We start from the raw sequence: 25,193 nt of genomic DNA on the forward strand, positions 1-25,193 counted from the left end.
CTTTAAATATCCACTGATTATCCTCCTTATCTTGTTATGTAGAAATTCAGTTTTGCATTTTTAAACACATGAAATAAGTTACTAATTTTGTAGTCACTAACAATTAAATCTAGCAGTACTCAAAAAATCAAAAAAAAAGAAAAGACATTTTATATTTCACTTTCAATTAAGGACCTTGATTGACACAATCAGATTTTTAATGTCAGTTTAAATTTAACTAGAAAACCCTATGAAAAGTAAGGGCAGTGATCCCAGGGATTTAGGAATATAAATGTATTTTAAAATATTTAGCAGACAAAATTAAAAGGATCTTATGTTGAATTTGTGGTAATGAGACAAAATAGCAGAGATTAAGTCCCAAATGTCAAATTGACCTCCATCCAATTTGTGGAATCCATGTATATATCTTTGCATTTTCTTACCATGCTATAAGTACTGAATAATTATTCAGTAATTGAAAAGATATTTAGCCTTTAAAGTCATTGTCTATTTTTTTCCAGATTTAAAAGGCAAGTAAAAAAAATTTAGTAGTGGTGGTTGACATAAATCTTACAAAAGGAAGCTACTTATTACTTCTGTGGAAACATGAGGGATCACCTCCACCTCACCCGCTTTATCTCCTATGTGAGCTTTCTGCCCAGGTCTAGGAAACAAATTGATACAAGATGGATTAATGAAGGAAAAGCATATGAGTTTTATGCATTTCACATGTACATGGGAATCCTCACAAGAGTGTGAAATCTAAATAAATGGTCAAAGCAAGATGTCTTTATACTTTTAGAAACAGAATGATAAATTGCAGAAAAAATTACAAAAAAAAAAAAGAGACACTGGCTCGAAACCATAAATTCCAGGGGAGTCCCTAGGAGGTATATGGGGGTGTGAAGATAGTGAAAAATAAGTTAATTCTGGTAGTTTATTTATTCAGGTACACTGCATTCCCCCAATTCCCAGGCTGTAGTGATAAGGGCTATTTTATATTCCATTACAGGGAGGGTACCGAAAGAGTATTAGAATGTACCAAAGACTCCTGGAGGAATCTTTAGAGCTTGCTGCATGCCAAAAAAGACAGGTCAGATAACCTCTTCCTCTAATGTTAACCAAAATTTCTTCAATGTTTTCAGCTCAAACTAATAAATATGCCAACTTAGCATATTTGTGGATGGCATATCATTCATTCCTTCAATTTACCCTATTTGACTATTGAACCACAGCTCTATTTGACTATTGAACCACAGCTTCTTGTGATGAGAAAGATACTCGTCCTTTAAAATAGAAAGAATACTCATGTCCCTTTCCATAAATCAAATTTTGCTAATGTAATACATAAGAAATCTCTAAATAAACAGAGTCTATGTTATGAAATCCACATAGATACCACATGATATAAAATTTGCATCTCCTAGTCTAAGGACATGAAACAATTAAAGAATGACTGTGAAGTGCGAAATAATAACCACAGCATAACATTTGCATGCAAAGAACAATGGCTAAAACGAGGCACAATGGACAGTGAGCCAAGGACTCTGTGAGGTAATGAATTCATTAGTTTCCCCACCAAGAGGAATTATCGTCCAACTTTCAAAATTATCTGGAGTACATTCTCATAAACAATGTAGCAAATGACAGTAGATTTGAATAATTTGACTTCTTTTTCTGTTGTTCTTCTTAATGACCTTAAGGGGAAAGGAGTGGCCTCTAAGTGAAGACAGCATGTTAGAGGGGTGACCTCTTTATCTCCAATCCCAGGGTCATTGGCATGAAAAATAGGATTACCATTGCCTCTACAGGAATGTCAGCAGTAAATGTCAGTGATGCCATTTACTGATCAGGTACAAGGCACCCATATTGTTTTTCAGTAAACTAACTTCAGAGAAATGGAATGATTTCCCCAAGGCCATGGTATGTCAGAGAAAATCACAGAGCTAGGTCTCCTGATTCCCTCCATGAATCACTACCTGGAATGGGTATAGGGTCTGAACCAGACACCATTGCTTAATTCAGTCCTCCCTCAGGCTCTTTCCAATAATAATAATTAACAAAAACAGCAGACATTCTTAGACTATTCAAGCTGCTATGAAAAAATATCTTAAACTGGGGTAACCTATAAACAACAGAAACATATTTCTCAGAGGTGTGGAAGCTGGGAAGTCCAAGACAAGGTGCCTGAAGATTCAGTGTCTGGAGAAATCTTGCTTTCTGGTTCATAGATGGTGGCTTCTATGACATCATAGATGGCACCGTCTACTGTGACCTCACATGGTAGAAGGGATGAACAAGCTCCCTTGAGCCTCCTTTAGAAAGGCATTAATCTTATTCAAGAAGGTGCTACCCTCATGACCTAATCATTTCCCAAAAGGCCCCTACTCCTAATACTCTCATTTTAGGGGTTTAGATTTAAACATATAGATTTTCAGATGATACAAACACTCAGACCATCACACATTCCCACCACTATCCTAGACTGCATGATGTCATTCACTTCCTGTCCACTCTTTCCATCCTTCTCAGGACTGGCCTCACGGGCATATGCACAGGGTTCACACTCAAAGGGCTCCATGCATGGTTTCATGCTCTTCTGTTGTCATTGAAATATCTAATAATTTCATCTCTGAGTATGAATGTGATAGAGGAGCTAGACAGGCTGGCAGTGTTAGCACGCAGTTTGGTTCCAGTGGTAGTGACTACACAAGTGGGCTCAGGCAACAACCACGTGGGGCAATTGGCCTGGTCTTCTCATGCGTGCACGCGCGCGCGCACACACACACACACACACACACAAACACACACACATCTTGTAATACTTCACAGCACCACAGGACCCAAGCAGTGTCTGGGGTATGCCTGAGCTCATATTGATGGTGATGACAGAAGCAGCAGTGCAGGTGGCAGTAGGGTCCAAGTGTCCCTAGCTTGGAAGAGAGGAGGTGCTTGCCCTGGCAGCAGCAAGTGACTGCTGATGGGATGCCTATTTTCCCTCTGTCCCAGAGCCCACGCTTGTTGTATTAATTGAATATCAGAAAAGGAAAAGCCAGGAAGATTAGCAGTAAACATTGTTAGCAAATTATTACAAAATAAAAATATACACTGCTCATTGCAGCAAAACACAAAAAGGACTTACTCTGATTCATAAGACAAGTTCAAAATGTGTGTTTTAACTGCAACAACATTGCAAAACAAATATCCACAGGCTTAGAAATAGAAATGATGTTAAGGAGCATTTCAAGAATTTTAACTATGCAATACTTTACTGTTAACTTTAGTCATAGAAGAGAACAATAGAATTTATTTCTACAAAATACTGATGAAAGGAAATGAAGAAGAATACAAACAAATCGAAAGACATCCAATGCTCGTGGATTGGAAGAATTAATATTATTTAAATGACCAAACCTCAGATTCAATGCAATGTCTGTCAAAATACCAATGACATTCTGCACATAAATAGTAAAAACAATTCTAAGATTTGTATGAACTATGAAAGACCCCAAACAGCCAAATCAATCCTGAAAAAAAGAGCAAAGCTGGAAGCATAACAGTAGCAAACTTCAAACTATACTACAAAGATGTAGTAATCAAAACAGAATAGTACTGGCATAAAAACAGATGCATAGAACAATGACACAGAACAGAGAATTCAGCAATAAATCCATGTATCTCTAGCTAACTGATTTAATTTTTTTATTTTTAATCACTATGGATACATAATAGTAATATGTAATTATAGAGTGTATGTGATGTTTTGATAAACACGTACAATGTGTAATGATCAAATCAGGGTAATTGGGATAACCAGCACCCCAAATATGTATCATTTCTCTCTGTTGGGAACATTCTAATTCCAAACTTTCAGTTATTTTTTAATATATACAATATATTCTACAATGAATTATTGTTTGCTACAGTCACTCTGTTGTGCTACCACATACTGGCTCTTATTCATGCTATCTATATTTTTACAACCATTAACTGTCCCCACTTTATCCCCCCTCCCCTATACCCTTCCAATCCTCTGGTGACCACCAGTCTATTATCTATTTCTATTAGCTCAATTTTTAAAATTTTTAGGTCCTAGGTAGGAGTGAGAACATGCAAAATCTGTCTTTCTGTGCCTGACATGGTTAAATGATATCTGACAACAATGCCAAGAACATTTATTGGGAAACTGACAGTCTCTTCAATATAAGGTGCTTGTAAAACTGGATATCCATATGCAGAAAAACGAAACTAAACTCCCAATTCTTACACTATACCAAAATCAACATAAAATGGGTTAAAGACCTAAGTGTAATCATTCTTGATCACTGATGGCACCTTCCAATACTTGTTGTTGATCTAAAATTTACCTGATGTTAAATCATTTCCCTGGGATTCATTCCACTACAGAAAGCATAAACTTGCCATAGGCCATCCAGAGTGGTATCAGGACTTAAGAACCACTGATGAGCCTTCTGCTAAATCTCAGTAATAATAAGTCCCCCTAAATTGAAAGAAAGAGTAACTGGTACGTTAAGTGTCTAAGATAAGAAACAGAAAACATCTTACGGCTTTCGATTAGATCCACCAAGTCAAGAAATTTTTGTTTTTGTTTTAGACATAACCAAAAAAAAAATTAAATTACTGGAAAATAAATTGACAATAATAAAATTGTTATGCTGAGTGCCAACTTCAGTTAGGCCATTTTCATTTTCATCTCTGCATGACCAAAAAAAAACATTCTTATTGACAACATATTAGCAAAAATATGTACTTTCAAAATTTTTGGAAAAAGGCCATCAAGAAAAAAGGTTTCTTAGAATTATGTATATATTTGTAAAACAATTTTGTCCATACATCAGTGATTTTCTTCTTCCCTTGGTTAGTTTTATTCCTGCACTCTAGGAAGGACATAATATTTTAATTACTATACACTGCTGGATGGATGTGTATCTGAGTCCTGAGACCTTAGGCAGAAAGTGTTTCTACATTTTCACAGAGCAGATTCTCTGACTCACTCGTGTCAGGGCCCCCATCACCTCCTTGTTCCTCAGGCTATAGATGATGGGGTTGAGCATTGGGGTGAGGATGGTGTAGAAGACAGCCAGAACCTTGTCCTCTGTTGGAGATCGCAGGGATCTTGGACGTAGATAAGTGTAGACAAAAGGTGCATAGTAGAAAGTTACTACAGTGAGGTGGGTGCTGCAGGTCAGGTAGGCTTTCTTCCTCCCTTCTGCAGATTTCATGCGGTAGACAGCAAGGAGAATCTGGCCATAGGAACATGAAATACCAATGAAGGGAAACAAGAGAAAGATGGTGGTGCTCAAAAACACTGTGCCCTCATAGACCCAGGTGTCTGTGCAGGCCAGAGTCACCATTGCTGGGACATCACAGAAGAAATGATTGATGGCCCCGGATCGGCAATAAGGAATATGGAGTACATATACAGTGTGAGCACAAGCATTGATCGAGCCTATGATCCAAGACCCTGTTATCATCAGCACACACACTCTTTTGCTCATGCGGATGGGATAGTGAAGAGGAAAGCAAATAGCAATGTAACGATCATAGGCCATAGATGCCAAAAGTAGTGCTTCTGCACCTCCTAATGCAAAGAAGAAGAAACTCTGAATCCCACACCCAGTGAAGGAGATAGACTTGTTTCCATGCAGAAAATCAGATGCCATCTTAGGAACAATGGTGGAGATGTAATTTAGGACAATGAGGGAGAGCTGACTAAGTAGGAAATACATGGGTGTGTGGAGGTGGGTGTCCAAGAAGATAAGAAGAATCATGGATAGGTTTCCAATTAGAGCCATCAGGAAAATGAAAACAATGAGAATGAAGCAGAAAAGGTCAATTCTTGATGGTGGAAACAGCCCCAATAAGATGAAATCAGTTGATGTTTGATTGTAATTTTCCATGGAGCATTCCTACAATCCATTCGGAAGGGAGACACAAGAGTAACTTACGTACAGTAATTTGCCCTTATCTGCAGGGGATGTATTCCAAGACCCCCAGTGGATGTTTGAAACTGCAGTTGATACTGAACCCTAAATACACTATTATTTTTGTCTATACATACTTCTGATAAAGTTTAATTAATAAATTAGACAAGTAAGAGATTAACAAGAGTAACTGATAATAGAACAATTATACAGTATACTATAATATAAATATGTGAATATGATCTCTATCTTTCTCAAAATCTTTTATTGTACTGTACTCAGACTTCTTTGTTCTGATTTTTACCTATTTTGAAAAAAGAAATCTTATTTTCTTACCCAGAGTTTCACATTTGATGAGATCAACATTTGTTACCAGTTTTTTTTCTGAGAAATATGTAAATTTATAAGAAAGATACCTCTATTACAACTTCAATAGAATATGAATGGTTTACTGCCTGATGCAAACTCAGATATATTCAAAGTCAAATATTATACTGAATACCTATGCATAGAAAGTCAATATAAATGCATACATTACAGATTTATATTTGAATAAATTAGTCTTACCTTTATAGAATGATCTGTTATATTTCCACACTTATTGTTTTTCTTTTTTTTTTAAGTGACAGGGTCTCTCTCTGTTACCCAGGCTGGAGTGCAGTGGCAAGATCATAGCTCACTGCAGCCTTGAACTTCTGGGCTCAAGTGATCCTCCTGCCTCAGCCTCCTGAGTAGCTGCGACTACAGCCACGTGCCACAATGCCTAGTTAACTTTATACTTTTGTAGACATGAAGTGTCACTGTATTGCTCAGGCTGGTTTTGAACCCTCGGCCTCAGTAATCCTCCTGTCTCGGCCTTGCAAAGTGCTGCGATTGCAGGCAACAGCTCCCCACCCAACCCATGTTTATTCTGTCAGATTTACTTCTAAAACTGCAGCAGCTTGTCTCTCATTTTGAGAAACTTGAATGATCTTTGTGCAATAATGCCAAGTCAAACTTCTTTTGTCAGTTATAATTTGGTCCTCCTATTTAGAAACCTAGAATAAATCCTTATTGCTATGTCCCTTTTACGGAAAGTCATATTAATCCACACTCTTGATTTTCAATATTCATCATCATCCATTCTCTTTGGCCTCCTCGCCTAATTTCAGAATACTCTATTTAAAGCAGACCCCTTACCAAATATGTTACAGATTTTGTCTTTTGCTTCTCTAGTGATTAGATAACATTACACATTGCTTTATGGACCCTTCAAAAGAATGCACTTGGAGGAGCGTTCAATTGCCTAAATAAAAAAAAGAAACTAAAATTCTGACAGACTTCTAGGTAGAGGTGTGTTAGAAATTCCACTCCAGATGTAAGACATCAGTAAACAGCTTTGCACAGTAAGCCTAAAAGAACCGGAGTTTTTAGGCTTAAATATTAGTCTAGAGCCAAAGATCACCAGAATTTGGAGCAAGTATAACAACATATACAAGGAAGATTCCCAGTGTGCAAACACACACAAATATGCACAATCACACACAGTCATATGCATAAATACACTGACTTTAAAATGATTAAAATATGCAGAAAGAATAATTTTTTGTGATCAAAATTCCTATCTTCAGAGATGTATGATCTGTTATGAAATCCATAAAATAAATATCATTTGCTATGTGAAAGGATGTGACACATAACATTAAAGAACTTTTGAAAACTAAAATTGTATTAATTGATAAAAATATTAAGCGGAAGTTTCAAAAGACAAAGTAAGAAAACTCTATTTGAAGGTAAACAAAAGCAACAACAACATGAAAAGACTGCTATTTAGGGAAGATAGAAAAATGAGGGAATTCATACAGGAGGACCAATATGTGCTTAAGGACATTCCTAGAAAGGGATATAGCAAAATAATAGTGAAGTTAGTATTCTTAAAAAAATTTCTCTCAACTGAAATATATTAACTATCATGTTCAAATGCAATAGTTTTTTTTTGTATTGCAGCAATAAATTCTGTAAGATGAAATGATGTTGTCAACCCCTCATTGCAGACATAAAGTGGAATGTAATTCTGCTGTGACAATGGGAGAAGGGTAAGGAACCTGGGGGTGATTATGGAGGAGGGAGCAGGTCGCTATCCATGCTAGCATATATCATGGGTCAAGGAATGCTATTTGGGATATAGAAATCAGGCATTAGCAGATGAACATATTGTCTAAAAATACAAGGGCAAATATGGGGAAAAACTGGAAAGATAAATTGAAGTCCTTGCCTTTGGGGTCAGCAAGAGTTTGTTATGTTTCTAACATTTTACCCTGTGGTCTGCTGAGACTATGTCTATGCATTACTTGAATAAAACATTAAAGTGATGTAAAAATTTTGTCCCAGTTAAGAATTTAACCTGCAGCTTCATCATAATAATGAAGGACTGGCAGCTTTTAGTCTGAGATTTGGAACAAGACACTACAGTCCACTTTCCCTGCTTCTGTTCAACATATTACTGGAAGTTCAGTCAAAGCAATTAAATAAGAAAGAAATAAAAATATCTTAATTCAAAAGAAAAGTAAAATTATTTCTGTTTGCATATGACATAATTATATATGTAGAAAACTTAGGATAAGTAATAAACAAAATCAGGAAAATTATAGGATGTAACATCAACAACAGCCAAAACCTGTTGTACTTCTATACACTAACAATAAACAATCTGAAAATTGCACTCTCATTTTATTAACAATAGTATCAAAAAGAAATGAAACACTTAGAATAAACCAAACCAAGGAGGTGAAAACTTTACACACTGAAAATGACAAAATGCTGATTACAGCGATTAAAGAAGACACAAATAAATGGAAATGCATCCTACATATTTATTTATCGAAGGCTAATACGGTTAAGATGTCAACAATACCCAAAGTCACCCATTGGTGTGCTGTATTCGAGAGACACATCTCATGTGCAAAAATGCACATAGACTCAAAATAAAGGGATAGAGGAAAATTTACCAAGTGAACGGAAAGAAGGAAAAAGCAGGGGTAGCAATCCTAGTTTCTGACGAAATAGACTTCAAACCAACAAAGGTCAAAAAAGACAAAGAAGGGCATTTTGTAATGTTAAAGAATTCAATTCAACAGGAAGAACTAACCATTTTAAATGTATATGCACCCAATCCAGGAGCACCCGGATTCATAAAACAAGTTCCTAGACACATACAAAGAGTCTTAGACTCCCACACAATAATAGCGGGAGACTTTAATACCCCACTGTCACTATTAGATCTTGAGCCAGAGAATTAACAAAGATATTCAGGACTTGAACTCAGCTCTAGACCAAGTGGACCTGATAGATATCTACAGGACTCTCCATCCAAAAACAATATACATTTTTTCACCACCATATGGCACTTACTCCAAAATTGACCACATAATTGGAAGTAAAACACTCCTCAGCAAATACAAAATAAATGAAACCATAACAAACAGTCTGTCAGACCACAGCATAATCAAATTAGAACTCAAGATTAAAATATCCCTCAAAACCACACAACTACATGGAAATTGAACAACGTGCTCCTGAGTGACTCCTGGGTAAATAATGAAATTAAGGCAGAAATCAAGAAGTTCTTTGAAATCAATGAAAACAAAGAGACAACTTATCAGAATCTCTGGGATGCAGCTAAATCAGTGTTAAAGGGGAAACTTATGGCACTAAATGCCCACAGCAAAAAGCTAGAAAGATCTCAAATCGACACCCTAACATCACAACTGAAAGAACTGGAGAACCAAGAGCAAACAAACCCCAGAGCTAGCAAAAGGTAAGAAATAACCAAGATCAGAGAGAAACTGAAGGACATGGAGACACAAAATCCCTTCAAAAAATTAATGAATCCAGGAGCTGGTTTTTGAAAAAAAAAATCAATAAAATAGATAGATCATTAGCAAGACAAATACAGAAGAAAAGAGATAATATTCAAACAAACACAATCAGAAACCATAAGGGAAATACCACCATTGATCCCACAGAAATACAATCATCAGAGAATACTAATATAAATTATTCTATTATAAAGGTACATGCACGTGTATGTCCATTGCAGCACTATGCTCAGTAGCAAAGACGTGGAATCAACCCAAATGCCCATTAATGATAGACTGGATAAAGAAATTGTGGTACGTATACACCATGGAATACTATGCAGCCATGCAAAGGAACAAGATCATGTCCTTTGCAGGGACATGGATGGAGCTGGAAGCCATTATCCTCAGCAAACTAATGCAAGAACAGAAAAGCAAACACTGCATGTTCTCACTTGTAAGTGGGTGCTGAACAATGAAAACACATTGACACAGGGAGAAGAACCACACTTACTGGGGCCTGTTGGGGGAGGACAATTTGGGGGAGAGCATTAGGGAAAAGAGATAATGCATGCTGGGCCTAACACCTAGGTGATGAATTGATAAAAGCAGCAAACCACCATGCCACATGGTTACCTATGTAACAAAACTGCACATCCTGCATATGTACCCTGAAACTTAAAAACAAACAATAAAATAATTATTAAAAAAAAATAAAGCATGCAAAGCAAAAAAAGATTCAATGGAATCTCCATCAAAATTCAAATAAATCTTTTTTCTCACAAACAGAAAGCTCATTCTAAAATTTATATGAATCTTAAAGGATCCTCAATAGTCAAAAAATCTTGACTTTTTTAAAAAAAGAACAAAATTTAAAGGCTCATCCTTTCTGATTTTAAAACTTACTCAAAGCTATAGTAATCAAAACAATGTGGCACTGGCACAAAGCCAGACATATAGCCCAACAGAGGAAAACAGAGTCAAGAAATAGACTCTCATATACATGGCAACAACCTTTTTTCAAAAAGGGAACTAAGTCCACTCGTGGAGAAGGGACAGTCTTTTCAATAAATGGTGTTTGGAAAAGTGGATATTTACATTCAAGATATTGAAGTTGGATGTTTACTTTATAGTATAAAGAAAAATTAAGTCAAAATGAATCAAAAATCAAAATGTAAGAGAAAAAATTATAAAAGAATAGTTGGGGGAAATGTCAAATAATAAAGGCACTGTGGAAAATGATACAGATGCTTCTCACTTACAGTGGAGTTTCACCCTGATAAACCCATCATAAGTTGAAAATACTATAAGTAAAAAGTTAATATCCTGATAAACTCATCATAACATCAAAAGGTGCAAGTCAAACCATCATATGTCCAGGTGCTCCTCAATTTACACTGGGGTTATGTTTCGATAAATTCATCATAAAGTCAAAAAACATCAAATTATTGTAAATCTGGAACCATATGTGTAGGAATTCCTCAAAATTTAAACATAGAATTAGTATATGATCCAACAATTTCAGTTCTGAATGTGTATCCAGTAAATAAAAGCAGACACCTGAACAGATATTTTTGGATTATTTTTTATTCAGGGAGTACATTTGTGGTTTGTTACATGGTTATATTGTGTGATGCTGAGGTTTGGGCTTCTGTTGAACCCTTCACCGAAATAATGAATATAGCACAAATAGGTAGCTTTTCAACCCTTGCCTCCTCCCTCACTCTCCTCTCTTGGAGTCCCCAGTGTCTACTATTCCCATCTTTATGTCCATGTGTACCCAATGTTTAGCTCCCACTTATTTGTTACTCTGTTTTTGCATCAAATATTTCTATGCCCATGTTTATAGCAACATTATTCACAATAGCCCAAAGGCAGAAAGAAAGAAAGTGCTCATCTACAGAAGAATCAATAAAAATGTATGTATATATAGTTTTAAAAAGAGAAGACATTTTGACGCATGCTACAACATGGATGAACCTTGAATATATTATGCTAAGTGAAATAAGTCCGTCACAAAAAGACAAATATTGTATGAATTCGCCTACACGAAGTACCCAGAGTAGTGAGATTCATAGAGAGAGGAAGTGGAAGAGTGGACCCCAGGGAATGGGAAAAGGGAGAGAAGGAGAGTAATTGTTTAACAAGAACAAAGTGTTAGTTGGAGACAATGAAACTGTTTTGGATATGCACGATAGGGATGATTGCACAATATAAATGTACTTAATGACACAGAACTCTACACTTAAAATGGTTAAAATGGTGTTTATCTTATGTATATTTACCCTAATAAAAATCATTTAAATGCACTGAAACTATTCTAATTTAATTTCCAAATACATTTTTTAAAAATTTTGGCAGGTTTCTGCTTCTCTGCAGAGCAATTTATTTTCAGTTACTTTATGACTTTGGGCAATTTTTTATAGAAAATTTAGAACACCAAATTATTTTCATAAATGTCATTAGGAATCAATAAGAGACTGGGATTAAGACTAATCCAATATTATATAATTTATATTACTAGTTTAATTATTAGCAAGTAGAACATGTAGTATTTGAAATAACTAACACAATTGGCAATCCAAACATCTCTATCATTTGCATTTTACATAGGGCTCTCTAAGACAAACTGTCCAAGAGAGAGTTATTATCCTAATTTTAAAGAGAGGAAAAAAGAACATAGAACAGCATAATAAATGGCAAATCAGCTCTAATATTAAATGCCATGTTTTATGACTGCCAATGTAGCATCTTTTTCATTGCCCATGTTCCAGGGTTCTAATATTCTAATATCCTATCATATCATATTATTTAATAAAATTAGAGGTTGGTTCCTGATAGGAAAGCAGCCTCAGCCATGATAGTCCTGCTTCAATAAACAGGACATTTTTTCTCAGGTAAAAATAAATCCAAATGGATTATTTATGTCTCTTTTTTTTTAATCCACAGAAATAGCTATAAGGAAGGTATTTTAGCCTACTAAGAAACATCTTAATTTGCTTTTAGTTTTATTTTCACTAAAAATTCAGTATGCAGGCATCAGCATTAGTGACATAATACACAGGAGGAAAGAACAAGCAGAAAAAGTTCTGGTCATTATTTCAGAGTGAGTAGGACCCACAAACCTTAAACCTGAACTACGTCTCACATGAAAGGAAGGAGGGAGGCATGAACTTTCACGGACTCTCTCCACACATTGGCACCTGGAGTGTGAAACGATTCATTCTGTGATTCCATTGGATTTAATCAAAATAACTCTTCAGACTGGTATTGCCATTGATATTTTATAGATGACAAAACTCAGATTCAGGGATTTTCAGTAAACTTCTCTAGACCCACAAACACACACACACACAGACACACACATACATATCTATGTATGTGTGTGACACATATACAAATAAACATACATCAATATAGACCTCTTAAAAATGTGTGGTCTAGTTTATCCCTCAAAAATGTTTGGCAGTAAATCTGAAATAAGGGTGGCTCACCCTTTAATCACCCAAAACAAAAATATAATAAAAAAGTAATTAAATTTATTAAATGTATTGATATAAAACTCCATATAAGTGGTAAATAATTGAGAAACTATAAAAATTTTTAAAACAACAAATAGAATTATTTTAATGATTAAAATTTACTCATTACAAATCTTCTTCTGTTTCCTTATGCCACCTGGTTTTACTGTACTTTCACTTGACCTGGCAACAATTACATATCTTCACAGAAAAATGGTCTCCCAGAAACTCTAAATGAAAGACGTTTTCTATCTTGTTTCCAATATAAAAGTTTCCCTACTGGAGGAATTCACTTACAAAAAAACACCCATATAATCTGTGTAAATCAAGCTGAGGATGTCCATATTCAACATAATAATTGAAATTCTCCAAACGGTGCCCAAGTTCCAAATGAATTACATATTACTACCTTTTGAAGTCTAAATGCATCATTGTATTGCACAGATCTCTTTTTCCTATCCTTCAGTTTAGAGTTGAAAATGAGTTAATGAAAATAGCCTAATTTTGTGATTCATATATTCACAGAAGACAAAGATTTTTCAACTATAGTCTCATTATTAAAAGGAAGAATAACTGAATCACAGAGATTTGAAGAGAGTTATTCATGACTGTGCAGTGACCTAGTGACAGAGTTGGGAACCAAGGAGGACGGTCCTCTTGAGTCCAGATTCTGCAGTTTTCCACTGAGGCACAGATTTATTAACCTACCCTTTCCTCAGTTTTGATCAAAACTATTCTCAAAGAAAAATCACTATTCATCACAATATGAGGCTGCTCTCCTTAAAGTTGGTCTGAACACTTGCATAGGTGCAGAAAAATTCTGGATTTACCAAAAAAAAAAAAAAGCTGGGGAGGCAGGGGCACAAATTGACTATGCTGGAAGTTTTATAAGAAATCAGATTGAACTTTGAAAAGTTACCAAAACCCAAGAAACTGTTTACCGGGTTTTGCAGAAATCTGGATTACTTCCTGTCTTCTGAAGCAATATCTGAAATATACTAAACTTCTGAACCTCTGAAAATTCCAGAAAGTGATCTCTGTTACTTACCTGTAGGGCTGGGAAATGATAAAACGGCATTTCATTAGAAAGACTGAATTCACATAAGGTCAAATAGCAAGTAAGAAGCGGCAGTAAGATTATAATGAGCACCAATCACTCATCACTCATGGCAAAATAATCAAACCAAACTAAAACAAAACACCAACCAAGTAGGAACGAGGGAAATGCTGCCTCCTACAATCATTAGTGTGAATGTGGGTTCTTTCATTTCAGCATAGTCTAATATAATGTATCCCTGTCTCTTCCATTGACCATCATTTCCCTTTCCGTCCAGATAACACATTTATGAATTAGCTGCAAAACCACTTTCGGTTGTCTGCATTTCATACTCCAAGATTTCTGCTGAATGGTGTTACAGAAACTACAGTCACTTCTATTTCTGAAACAAAGTCCTCTTAAGCACTTGCCAGAGTCCCTTCTTCCCTGTGATCAATAAAAATTTTAAAATACAATTGTAAGTAGTACCTTTATTGTTTCCTCATTTACAAACACTCATGCCTTGCTTAGCTGATGGCAGTCCTACAGTCATCATAGGAACAAAGTCATTTTTCTAAGTAGGCGTTAAGAATATTTTTTAGGAAATGTATATATTCATTTTTCATCCCTACACATGAGATTTCAGAGACCTTCATGGGGATTCTGTAGCAACCATGAATCCAGTCCTTCTCTACCTGGAGAATGAGATTAACAGTTGTTTTGCTGGTATTTACTGGGGATTGTCCACTGAGACTTTGGAAATTCTAGGCTAAGTCACTAATAACATAGGATGGCCTTAGTCCAAGGTTCAGAAATGAGTTCTGATTATGTATTTAGATGTTTCAAGGCATGTCAAGGGTAAATTCAATGGAGGAAGAAACAAACATATTTATTCACATTATGTCAATGTTTTTGTGTTTCTAAACTTTATGAAACCCTATAGTTTGAATGTTATTATTCAGGCATCCACAGTAATAATGAATCTGCATACATTGATTTCTTCCTGAGTTCAATTTATATTGGCAAGATTTAAGCCACTAAAATAGAACGAGGTTAATTTAGTAAAAACACTTAAGTAGAAATTATTAAGATATCACATACATGGAATTATCTTTTAACATATTTTAGGCATCATACATGTTCAAATTGTTTACATTTGGAAATGCTCATTAAATTATAAAGTGATTTTCTCCTATTAAAACATAAATGATGTTACTACTCTCTTTGGTTTATTAATATTTAGAAAATATTTAGTAATTTAATTAAAGTTTTATTCAGTAGAGTGCTTTAAATGTTCTGAAATTTCTTATAGTTTCTACTAAATGAATTAATTATACAATCCACCTGGGAAATGTGATATTGGTTCAGTTTTAATTTTGTTGAGCTTTAAAATTATTTGTATTTTTTATACATTTAATTAATATTATTAATAATTTTTGACACATTTGTATACATATTTTGACTCATATTTATTGTGATATATATATATATATATATATATATACAAATATGTATAGGCTAGTAACATGAAGCAGTGGGAGTGGAGAAGGAACCAAGAAACCTGTAACTGGTTGTGATCAATTAGTTGTAAACACCACTACATTCGGACCAGCTAATCTGATGTACTGATGCATGTATATGTTTTATAACCATCCAGTCACCGTAGTTAGTGCACAGTCCTGGCAAGGACAAATTGCTGAAAGTCAAAGTGTACAGATGTTTCAATATTCCTGCTTTTGAAAAGCTGAAGGATTTTTTTTCTCAAGTTTAAAACCTTGGCTTTTAACATAATAGTAGGCGCCATGTCTAGTGCAACCAGGGAAATGTTTTCACATCTTTAAAAGACAAACCTATTTGTGCTGAAATGTGAAGTAAGAATATTTGATGTGAGAAGACAGACTTCAAGGGAATTGCTGTAAAAAAGAAAGACTTTTAGGTATACCTGGAAACTACCCACTAGGGTCACATAGGCAAATATGAGGGATATGAGTCAACAACTTCCTCCTGAAATATCCCAGGTCTCCTGAGAGTTTTCTGGAAGTAGAAATTGACTATTTCACACTTCTGCAGTAGAAACCACAAAACTAAGCACAAAGTAGTCCACAACTTAGTTTATTCTGAAAGAAGAGATTAGAACAAGGAATGTAAATAAAACTCCAGCCTTCTGGAGAGACCTTATTTTACATTTCTACATGCCTGTGTTCAGTCCATTTGAATTATTCATTAAATCACATACATCTTTAAATGCATAATCATATTTACTTAAAAAGAAGCCCTAATCTGTGTCCCAAAGATACTCCAAGATTTCTGTTGAATTTTGTTAACGGAAACTACAGTCATTAGTGCTGAAACTTCAATTATTTTTCTGAAAAAAAGTTCTCTTTTTTTAAAATTAAACTTTAAGTTCTAGGGTACATGTGCACAACGTGCAGATTTGTAACGTATGTATACATGTGCCATGTTGGTGTGCTGCACCCATTAGCTCGTCATTTACATTAGGTATATCTCCTAATGCTATCCCTCCCCTCTTCCCCTCACCCCACAATAGGCCCGGTGTGTGATGTTCCCCTTCCTGTGCCCCAGTGTTCTCATTGTTCAGTTCCCACCTATGAGTGAGAACATGCGGTGTTTGGTTTTTTGTCCCTGCGATAGTTTGCTGAGAATGATGGTTTCCAGCTTCATGCATGTCCCTACAAAGGACATGAACTCATCATTTTTTATTGCTGCATAGTATCCCATGGTGTATATGTGCCACATTTTCTTAATCCAGTCTATCATTGTTGGACATTTGGGTTGGTTGCAAGTCTTTGCTATTGTGAATAGAGCCACAATAAACATATGTGTGCATGTGTTTTTACAGTAGCATGATTTATAATCCTTTGGGTATATACCCAGTAATGGGATTGCTGGGTCAAATGGTATTTGGAGTTCTAGATCCTTGAGGAATTGCCACACTGTCTTGCACAATGGTTGAACCAGCTTACAGTCCCACCAATAGTGTAAAAGTGTTCCTGTTTCTCCACATCCTCTCCAGCACCTGTTGTTTCCTGACTTTTTAATGATTGCCATTCTAACTGGTGTGAGATGGTATCTCATTGTGGTTTTGATTTGCGTTTCTCTGACAGCCAGTGATGATGAGCATTGTTTTATGTGTCTGTTGGCTGCATAAATGTCTTCTTTTAAGAAGTGTCTGTTCATATCCTTGGCCCACTTGTTGATGGGGTTGTTTTTTTTCTTGTAAATTTGTTTGAGTTCTTTGTAGATTCTGGATATTAGCCCTTTGTCAGATAAGCAGATTGCAAAAATTTTCTCCCATTCTGTAGGTTGCCTCTTCATGCTGATGGTAGTTTCTTTTGCTGTACAGAAGCTCTTTAGTACAAGGAGGAGCTGGTACCATTCCTTCTAAAACTATTACAATCAATAGGAAAAGAGGGAATCCTCCCTAACTCATTTTATGAGGCCAGCATCATCCTCATACCAAAGCCTGGCAGAGACACAACAAAAAAAGAGAATTTTAGACCAATATCCCTGATGAAAATTGATGCAAAAATCCTCAATAAAATACTGGCAAATCGAATCCAGCAGCACATCAAAAAGCTTATCCAGCATGATCAAGTAGGCTTCATCCCTGGGATGCAAGGTTGGTTCAACATACGCAAATCAATAAACATAATCCAGCATATAAACAGAACCAAAGAGAAAAACCACAATTATCTCAATAGATGCAGAAAAGGCCTTTGACAAAATTCAACAACCCTTCATGCTAAAAACTCTCAATATCTAACATCAGAGTGAAGAGGCAACCTACAGAATAGGAGAAAATTTTTACAATCTACTCATCTGACAAAGGGCTAATATCCAGAATCTACAATGAACTCAAACAAATCTACAGGAAAAAAACAAACAACCCCATCAAAAAGTGGGCAAAGGATATGAACAGACACTTCTTAAAAGAAGACATTTATGCAGCCAAAAGACACATGAAAAAATGCTCATCATCACTGGCCATCAGAGAAATGCAAATCAAAACCACAATGAGATACCATCTCACACCAGTTAGAATGGTGATCATTAAAAAGTCAGGAAACAACAGGTGCTGGAGAGAATGTGGAGAAATAGGAACACTTTTACACTGTTGGTGGGACTGTAAACTAGTTTAACCATTGTGGAAGTCAGTGTGGATTCCTCAGGGATCTAGAACTAGAAATACCATTTGACCCAGCAATCCCATTACTGGGTATATACCCAAAGGATTATAACTCATGCTCCTATAAAGACACATGCACACGTATGTTTATTGTGGCACTATTCACAATAGCAAAGACTTGGAACCAACCCAAATGTCCAACAATGATAGAATGGATTAAGCAAATCTGGCACATATACACCATGGAATACTATGCAGCCATAAAAATTGATGAGTTCATGCCCTTTGTAGGGACATGGATGAAGCTGGAAACCATCATTCTCAGCAAACCATTGCAAGGACAAAAAAACAAATACCGCATGTTCTCACTCATAGGTGGGAATTGAACAATGAGAACACATGGACACAGGAAGGGGAACATCAGACACCAGGGCCTGTTGTGGGGTGGGAGGAGGGGGGATGGATAGCATTAGGAGATATACCTAATGTTAAATGACGAGTTGATGGGTGCAGCACACCAACATGGCACATGTATACATATGTAACTAACCTGCACATTGTGCACATGTACCCTAAAACTTAAATAAAAAAAAAACTCTCAATAAATTAGGAATTGATGGGACGTATCTCAAAACAATAAGAGCTATTTATGACAAACCCACAGCCAATATCATATTGAATGGGCAAAAACTAGAAGCATTGCCTTTGAAAACTGGCACAAGACAGAGATGCCCTCTCTCACTACCCCTATTCAACATAGTGTTGGAAGTTCTGGTCAGGGCAATCAGGCAGGAGAAAGAAATAAAGAGTATTCAATTAGGAAAAGAGGAAGTCAAATTGTCTGCGTTTGCAGATGACATGATTGTATATTTAGAAAACCCAATCGGCTCAGCGCAAAATCTCCTTAAGCTGATAAGCAACTTCAGCAAAGTCTCAAGATATAAAATCAATATGCAAAAATCACAAGCATTCTTATACACCAATAATGGACAAACAGAGAGCCAAATCATGAGTGAACTCTCATTCACAATTGCTTCAAAGAGAATAAAATACCTAGGAATCCAACTTACAAGGGACATGAAGGACCTCTTCAAGGAGAACTACAAACCACTGCTCAACAAAATAAGAGGACACAAACAAATGGAAGAACATTCCATGCTCATGGATAGGAAGAATCAATATTATGAAAATGGCCATACTGCCAAAGGTAATTTATAGATTCAAGGCCATCCCCAACAAGCTACCAATGACTTTCTTCACAGAATTGAAAAAAAAAAAAACTACTTTAAAGTTCGAAGAACCAAAAAAGAGCCCACATTGCCAAGACAATCCTAAGCCAAAAGAACAAAGCTGGAGGCATCACACTACCTGACTTCAAACTATACTACAAGGCTATAGTAACAAAAACAGCATGGTACTGGTACCAAAACAGAGATATAGACCAATGGAACAGAACAGAGCCCTAAGAAATAATACCACACATCTACAACCATCTGATCTTTGACAAACCTGAGAAAAACAAGCAATGGGGAAAGGATTCCCTATTTAATAAATGGTGCTGAGAAAACTGGCTAGCCATATGTAGAAAGCTGAAACTGGATCCCTTCCTTACACCTTATACAAAAATTAATTCAAGATGGATTAAAGACTTAAATGTTAGACCTAAAAACCATAAAAACCCTAGAAGAAAACCTAGGCAATACCATTCAGGACATAGGCATGGGCAAGGACTTCATGTCTAAAACACCAAAAGCAATGGCAACAAAAGCCAAAATTGACAAATGGGATCTAATTAAAGTGAGATAAAGTTCTCTTTAGCACTTGCCATAGTCCCTTCTTCCATGTGATTAACAAAAATTTAAAAATACAAATACAATTAGTGCTTTTTATTATCTCCTCAATTTCAAACACTCACTGCCTTGCTTAGCTGTCAGCAGTCCTACAGTCATCATATGAACAAAGTCATCTTTATGAAAAAGCTTTCTGAATGTTTTTTAAAGAAATATATATATATATTTCTGTAAATTTTAAATATATATATATATATTTGTTTTTCATCCCTACACTTGAGATTTTAGAGAACTTCATGATGATTCAGTAGCAACCATGATTCCAGTCTTTCTTTACTGGGAGAACAAGTTTAATGATTGTTTCACTGGGATTCACTGGGGAATGTCCACTGAGAGTTTGGCCATTCTAGGCTAGATCACTAATAACATAGGATTGCCTAACTCCAAAGTTCAGAAATGAGCTCTGATCATGTATTTAGATGTTTCAAGGCATGTCAAGGGTAAATTCAGTGGGGAAAGAAACGCAAGTATATTTATTCTGATTTTACTCATGCAATTGTGTCTCTAATACTTTATGAAATCCTACACTTTATATGTTGTTATTCATTGCATTCATAGCAATGATATGTCTGTATATATTGTTTCCCAATTTAGTTTATATTGGCAATAAGCTTTAGAACATAAAAACAGAACGACATTAATTTAATTAAAACACAGAAGTATAAGGTATTAAAATATCACATATGGGAGTTATCTTTAACATATCTTAAGTATATGTTTATATTGTTTCTTTTCTTTTGGATATGCCCACTAAATTTTACAACAATTTTCTCTTATTAAAATAGATGATAAAATGATGTTACTACTGACTGTGGTATAACACTATCTAGAATATACTTAGTAATTAAATTTTTATGGCAAAGAATACCTTAAATATACTCAAATTTTTCATGGTTTCCAGTAAATTAATTATGCCTTCTATCTTGAAAAGGTAGCATTAGTCCATTTTAAATATTTGGGATTTTACAAATGTTTAAATGTTTTTAAGAATTGTTTATTTATTTAATTGATACATTGTCATTGTATGTATTTATGGGTTACCATTTGATGCTTTTATCTAACTATATGTTATTTAATGATCTAATCAGGGTAGGAAGTGTATAATACTACCAAAGATAATTTCCTGAAAGTCAAACACAGATGTTTTGACATTCTTGCATTTGAAAATCTAAAGAATTTCTTTACCTTTAAAACCCTGTGTTTGAACATAAAAGTAGATGACACATGTAGTGCACGCTGGGCCCTATTTTTACATCTTCTTTAGAAGACAAAACACATTTGTGCTGAACAAGGAGGAAAGAGTCCTTATTTGATGCGGGAAGAGGTGCTTTGAGAGGATTTCTGTATGAAAGAAAGACTTTATAGGTCATGACTCTAGACTACCCACTGGGATCCTGTAAACATGTGTGGTGGATATGAGGGCATGGTGGCACAGGCCTGTAATTCCACCGATGGGGAGACTGAGACAGGAGGACTGTTACAGGGCCACAGAGTTCAATTGCCCATGTAGTGGTAGTAGACCAAAGCATCAAAACAGTGGGAGTTGCAACAGAGAAAGTTTATTAATAGTAGGTCATCTGAAGGAGGAAGAGAAAGGAAGCCTCAAATCAGCCTTCTGGAGAGACTCGTGGATGACGTTTTTAAGGAGTCCGGATGGGTGATGAGCTAAACTGTGGGGACTGCTGATTGGTGGAGAAGTGAGTGGTGGAGTCATGAGACAGGGAGATGAAGACGCTGCGTCCTGCACTGAGTCAGTTTCTCAGAAAAGCTCGGTAGCCCCACTGGTTCGGTGGACCCACTGGAATTCAGGATCTAGAAAACATTTTATGTAGAAAACTTGAGGTTTCCTAATATTAAAGATGATATCTAAAGAAGCAATTAAGGGAAATGAGGACCTTGTGACAGGGGCTACATGACTTTTAAGCACTAAGCAGCCACACAAAATAGGCTATTAGGCAAGCTGGTTCATGCTTACTGTATGCTTCTACTAAAAGTTTATGCTTTTGGTTAAAAACCCAGAATTTAGTTTTATTCATTTTGTGAGGATGGTTTCCAGATGATTTGCACCCATGATTTTGAGACCAGTCTGGGCAACTTATTCCCATTATTTTTAGGCCCAATATGTAAGTGAGATCATGTAGTATTTTTGTGTATGTGTGTATCTGAAAGCCAGTCTGGATTGAAGGACAGAAAGAAAGGAAACCAAGACTGGTACTGGGAGGCTACAGTCATAGTAACACAATAATTCCCAGTATTTACCAGCTTGTGAGACCAAATGGGAATTAATCATGATTGGGATTCTCACTAGGAAGGCTCCATGCCACAAAATCTGAAACATACAGAAACTTTAAGATGCCGAAGAGAATAAGAGACATTCCTGCATCCCTGCCACACACTGTATTCATTAATGAAATGAAGAGACAGCCTTTGTACACAGCTCTGAGTCACACTCCATCACTAGGTTCTATAGGTACCAATGCTTGTCCATTTGTTTCACAAATTCTTTCATGACAAGGTCTCTCTCTTTCATGACAAGGTCTCTCTCTCTCTCTCTCTTTTTCTCTATCTCCCTCCATTCGGCGTCTGTCCAAATAGCACCACAGGAATTTGTTGGTTTAATTGAGGAATCAAGACCAAAACCCATCTATTTTTTTCATCTTCCATGTCTATTTCTCCAAGTATCATGCATATAACAAACTTCTTACATATTCCATATCTCCTTTACAATGACCATGTAAATAAATAAATGAGGGGCATGGTAATGCTAGTTCATCAGAAAGTCTAGTATCCATTCACCATTCTTTATATATCTAAACTCTCTTTTGACATGCCTCAGAGAGCAAACCTTTCAATATCTATGATACAACCCAAATACTTACTCCTCTACCTGACTTATAAGTCTCCAAAATTAACAGCAACAAAATAAAATTGACGAGCAGGACCTAACTAAATGAAAGAACTTCTGTGCAGCAAAAGAAACTACCAACAGAGGAAACAGCCAACCTACAGAATAGGAAATAATATTTGCAAACTAAGCATCTGACAAAGATCTAATGCCCAGAATATATAGGGAAGTTAAATAAATCAACAAGCAAAAAACAACCCCATTAAAAAATGCACAAAGTACATGAACAGACACATCTCTGAAGAAGACATACAAGTGGCCAACAAGCATACGAAAAAATACTCAGCATCACTAATCATCACAGAAATGCAAATCAAAACCACAATGAGACACCATTTCACACAAGTCACAATGGCTATTACAAAAAATTTTTTAAAAGCACAGATGTTGATGAAGCTGCAGAGAAAAGGGAATTCTTATATGCTGTTGGCGGTAATGTAAATTAGTCCAGCAGCTATGGAAAGCAGTCTGGAGATTTCTCAAAAAATTTAAAAAGGATACCATTTGACGCAGCAATTCCATTGCTTAGCGCACACACACACACACACACACACGCACGTATGCACACACACACAAAAAAAATCATTCTACCAAAAAGGCACATGCATTCATATGTTCATTGCTGCACTATTCACAATAGCAAAGACATACATTCAACCTAGGTGCTCATCAACAGTGAGTTGGATAAGGAATACCTATAGGTTTTCTGTTAAATTCAACCCAAAACTTTGATAACAATTATTGTTACTGTCTTAAAGTTTCCAATTATGGAAGGCAAAGTAACACTTTCACCCATTAAAGCTTGCTATGATACCTTTATATTTTGTTAAATACTTTATGATATTTATTAAATATACAAAATCTAGTTAACTTGATAAAATTAACTTAAAACATTTACCTCATTAAAATGTTTTTCTAGTTTTTCCTATTAATAAAACCATTTAAAAGTATTCCTAATAGAAACATTTATTTTTCTCTTTGCAATAACTTTTAGGATAAATTGCTAGAAGGGTTTGTAAAATATAAGCCTGTATGTATACATGAAATAAGACATAATTTTCAGGATATTCTTAAACATTGTATTCATGCTTCCAACAAAGAATGAGAAACTTGATTTGACTACAATGAATGTATGTAAGTATGTGTATGTATATATGTGTATGTGCATGTATTTTTCACTTGAGAAAACTAAAGTGTCAAAATAAACCATTCAATGAATAATGGTAATTTCAAGTGGAGTTGTAGATTTTTGAAAAGAAACTGATTGTGAGACTTGAAATACAATTTTAGGAAGTTTCATAAAAACACAGATATTATATTAGTACATGTTTTTAATATAATGGTTTGATTGTATTTCAAATGTAATTCTTATATATTCTTACAATTTTAGTGGGAGGGTGGTGGAAGCCTTAGGTTATCTTTGTCTTTCTAGAGTGTGTTGGGTGATTGAAATCGGTACCCACAAAAGGAAAAATACATTTTTAGACATGCATTGAAAAAACAAACATATGTAAAAACTTTATTATTATTGGGGTTTTGAAAATATCCACATCTTTCTACACTCAGAAAGACAGAAGGTTCGGTTTTCTTTCCAAAGAAACTAACAACACTCTATAGACACTGAATGTGGAAATAGAGGGAATACACAAGTGAAAGGAATTTTCCTATTCTTTTTTTTTATGTAGAACGTTGCTCTAGAGCATATTTTTAATTGCCACCAGAACACTGTCAGTGCCAACGCTGTAGATGATAGGATTGAGTGTAAGTGCAAGGAAAGCATAGAATATTTCTAGAAACTTAACCTGGCCTGAAATGTGGATGATTTAAGTCTCATATACATATGTGAAAATGAATGAGTCCCAGTATGTTACAACTGCAATCATGAGGATGGACCAAGTGGAAAATGACCTTTTCCATGCCTGTGATAATTTCATCTAGAGGACACCTCACAGAATTTGGACAGAAGAAGCAGAA

At 35.5% G+C, this 25,193-nt stretch overlaps 2 protein-coding genes across 12 annotated transcripts in view; both read right to left on the reverse strand.

Annotated features, from left to right (window-relative positions):
* Positions 1–25,193, reverse strand: part of LOC100989812 (olfactory receptor 2L13) — a 174,767-nt gene that overhangs the window by 147,669 nt on the left and 1,905 nt on the right. The window lies entirely within an intron of this gene.
* LOC100976667 (olfactory receptor 2L8-like) lies at positions 4,962–5,900 on the reverse strand. Its single transcript, XM_034950641.3, has one exon. It carries the CDS (start codon positions 5,898–5,900, stop codon positions 4,962–4,964), a length of 939 nt encoding a protein of 312 aa, XP_034806532.2.

Source organism: Pan paniscus, chromosome 1 (assembly GCF_029289425.2).
Source record: "Pan paniscus chromosome 1, NHGRI_mPanPan1-v2.0_pri, whole genome shotgun sequence".
Lineage (NCBI taxonomy): Eukaryota > Metazoa > Chordata > Mammalia > Primates > Hominidae > Pan > Pan paniscus.

Coding starts and splice junctions, on each gene's coding strand:
- LOC100976667 (XM_034950641.3), bottom strand. CDS start 5,900: ATGGAAAATTACAATCAAACATCAACTGATTTCATCTTATTGGGGCTG.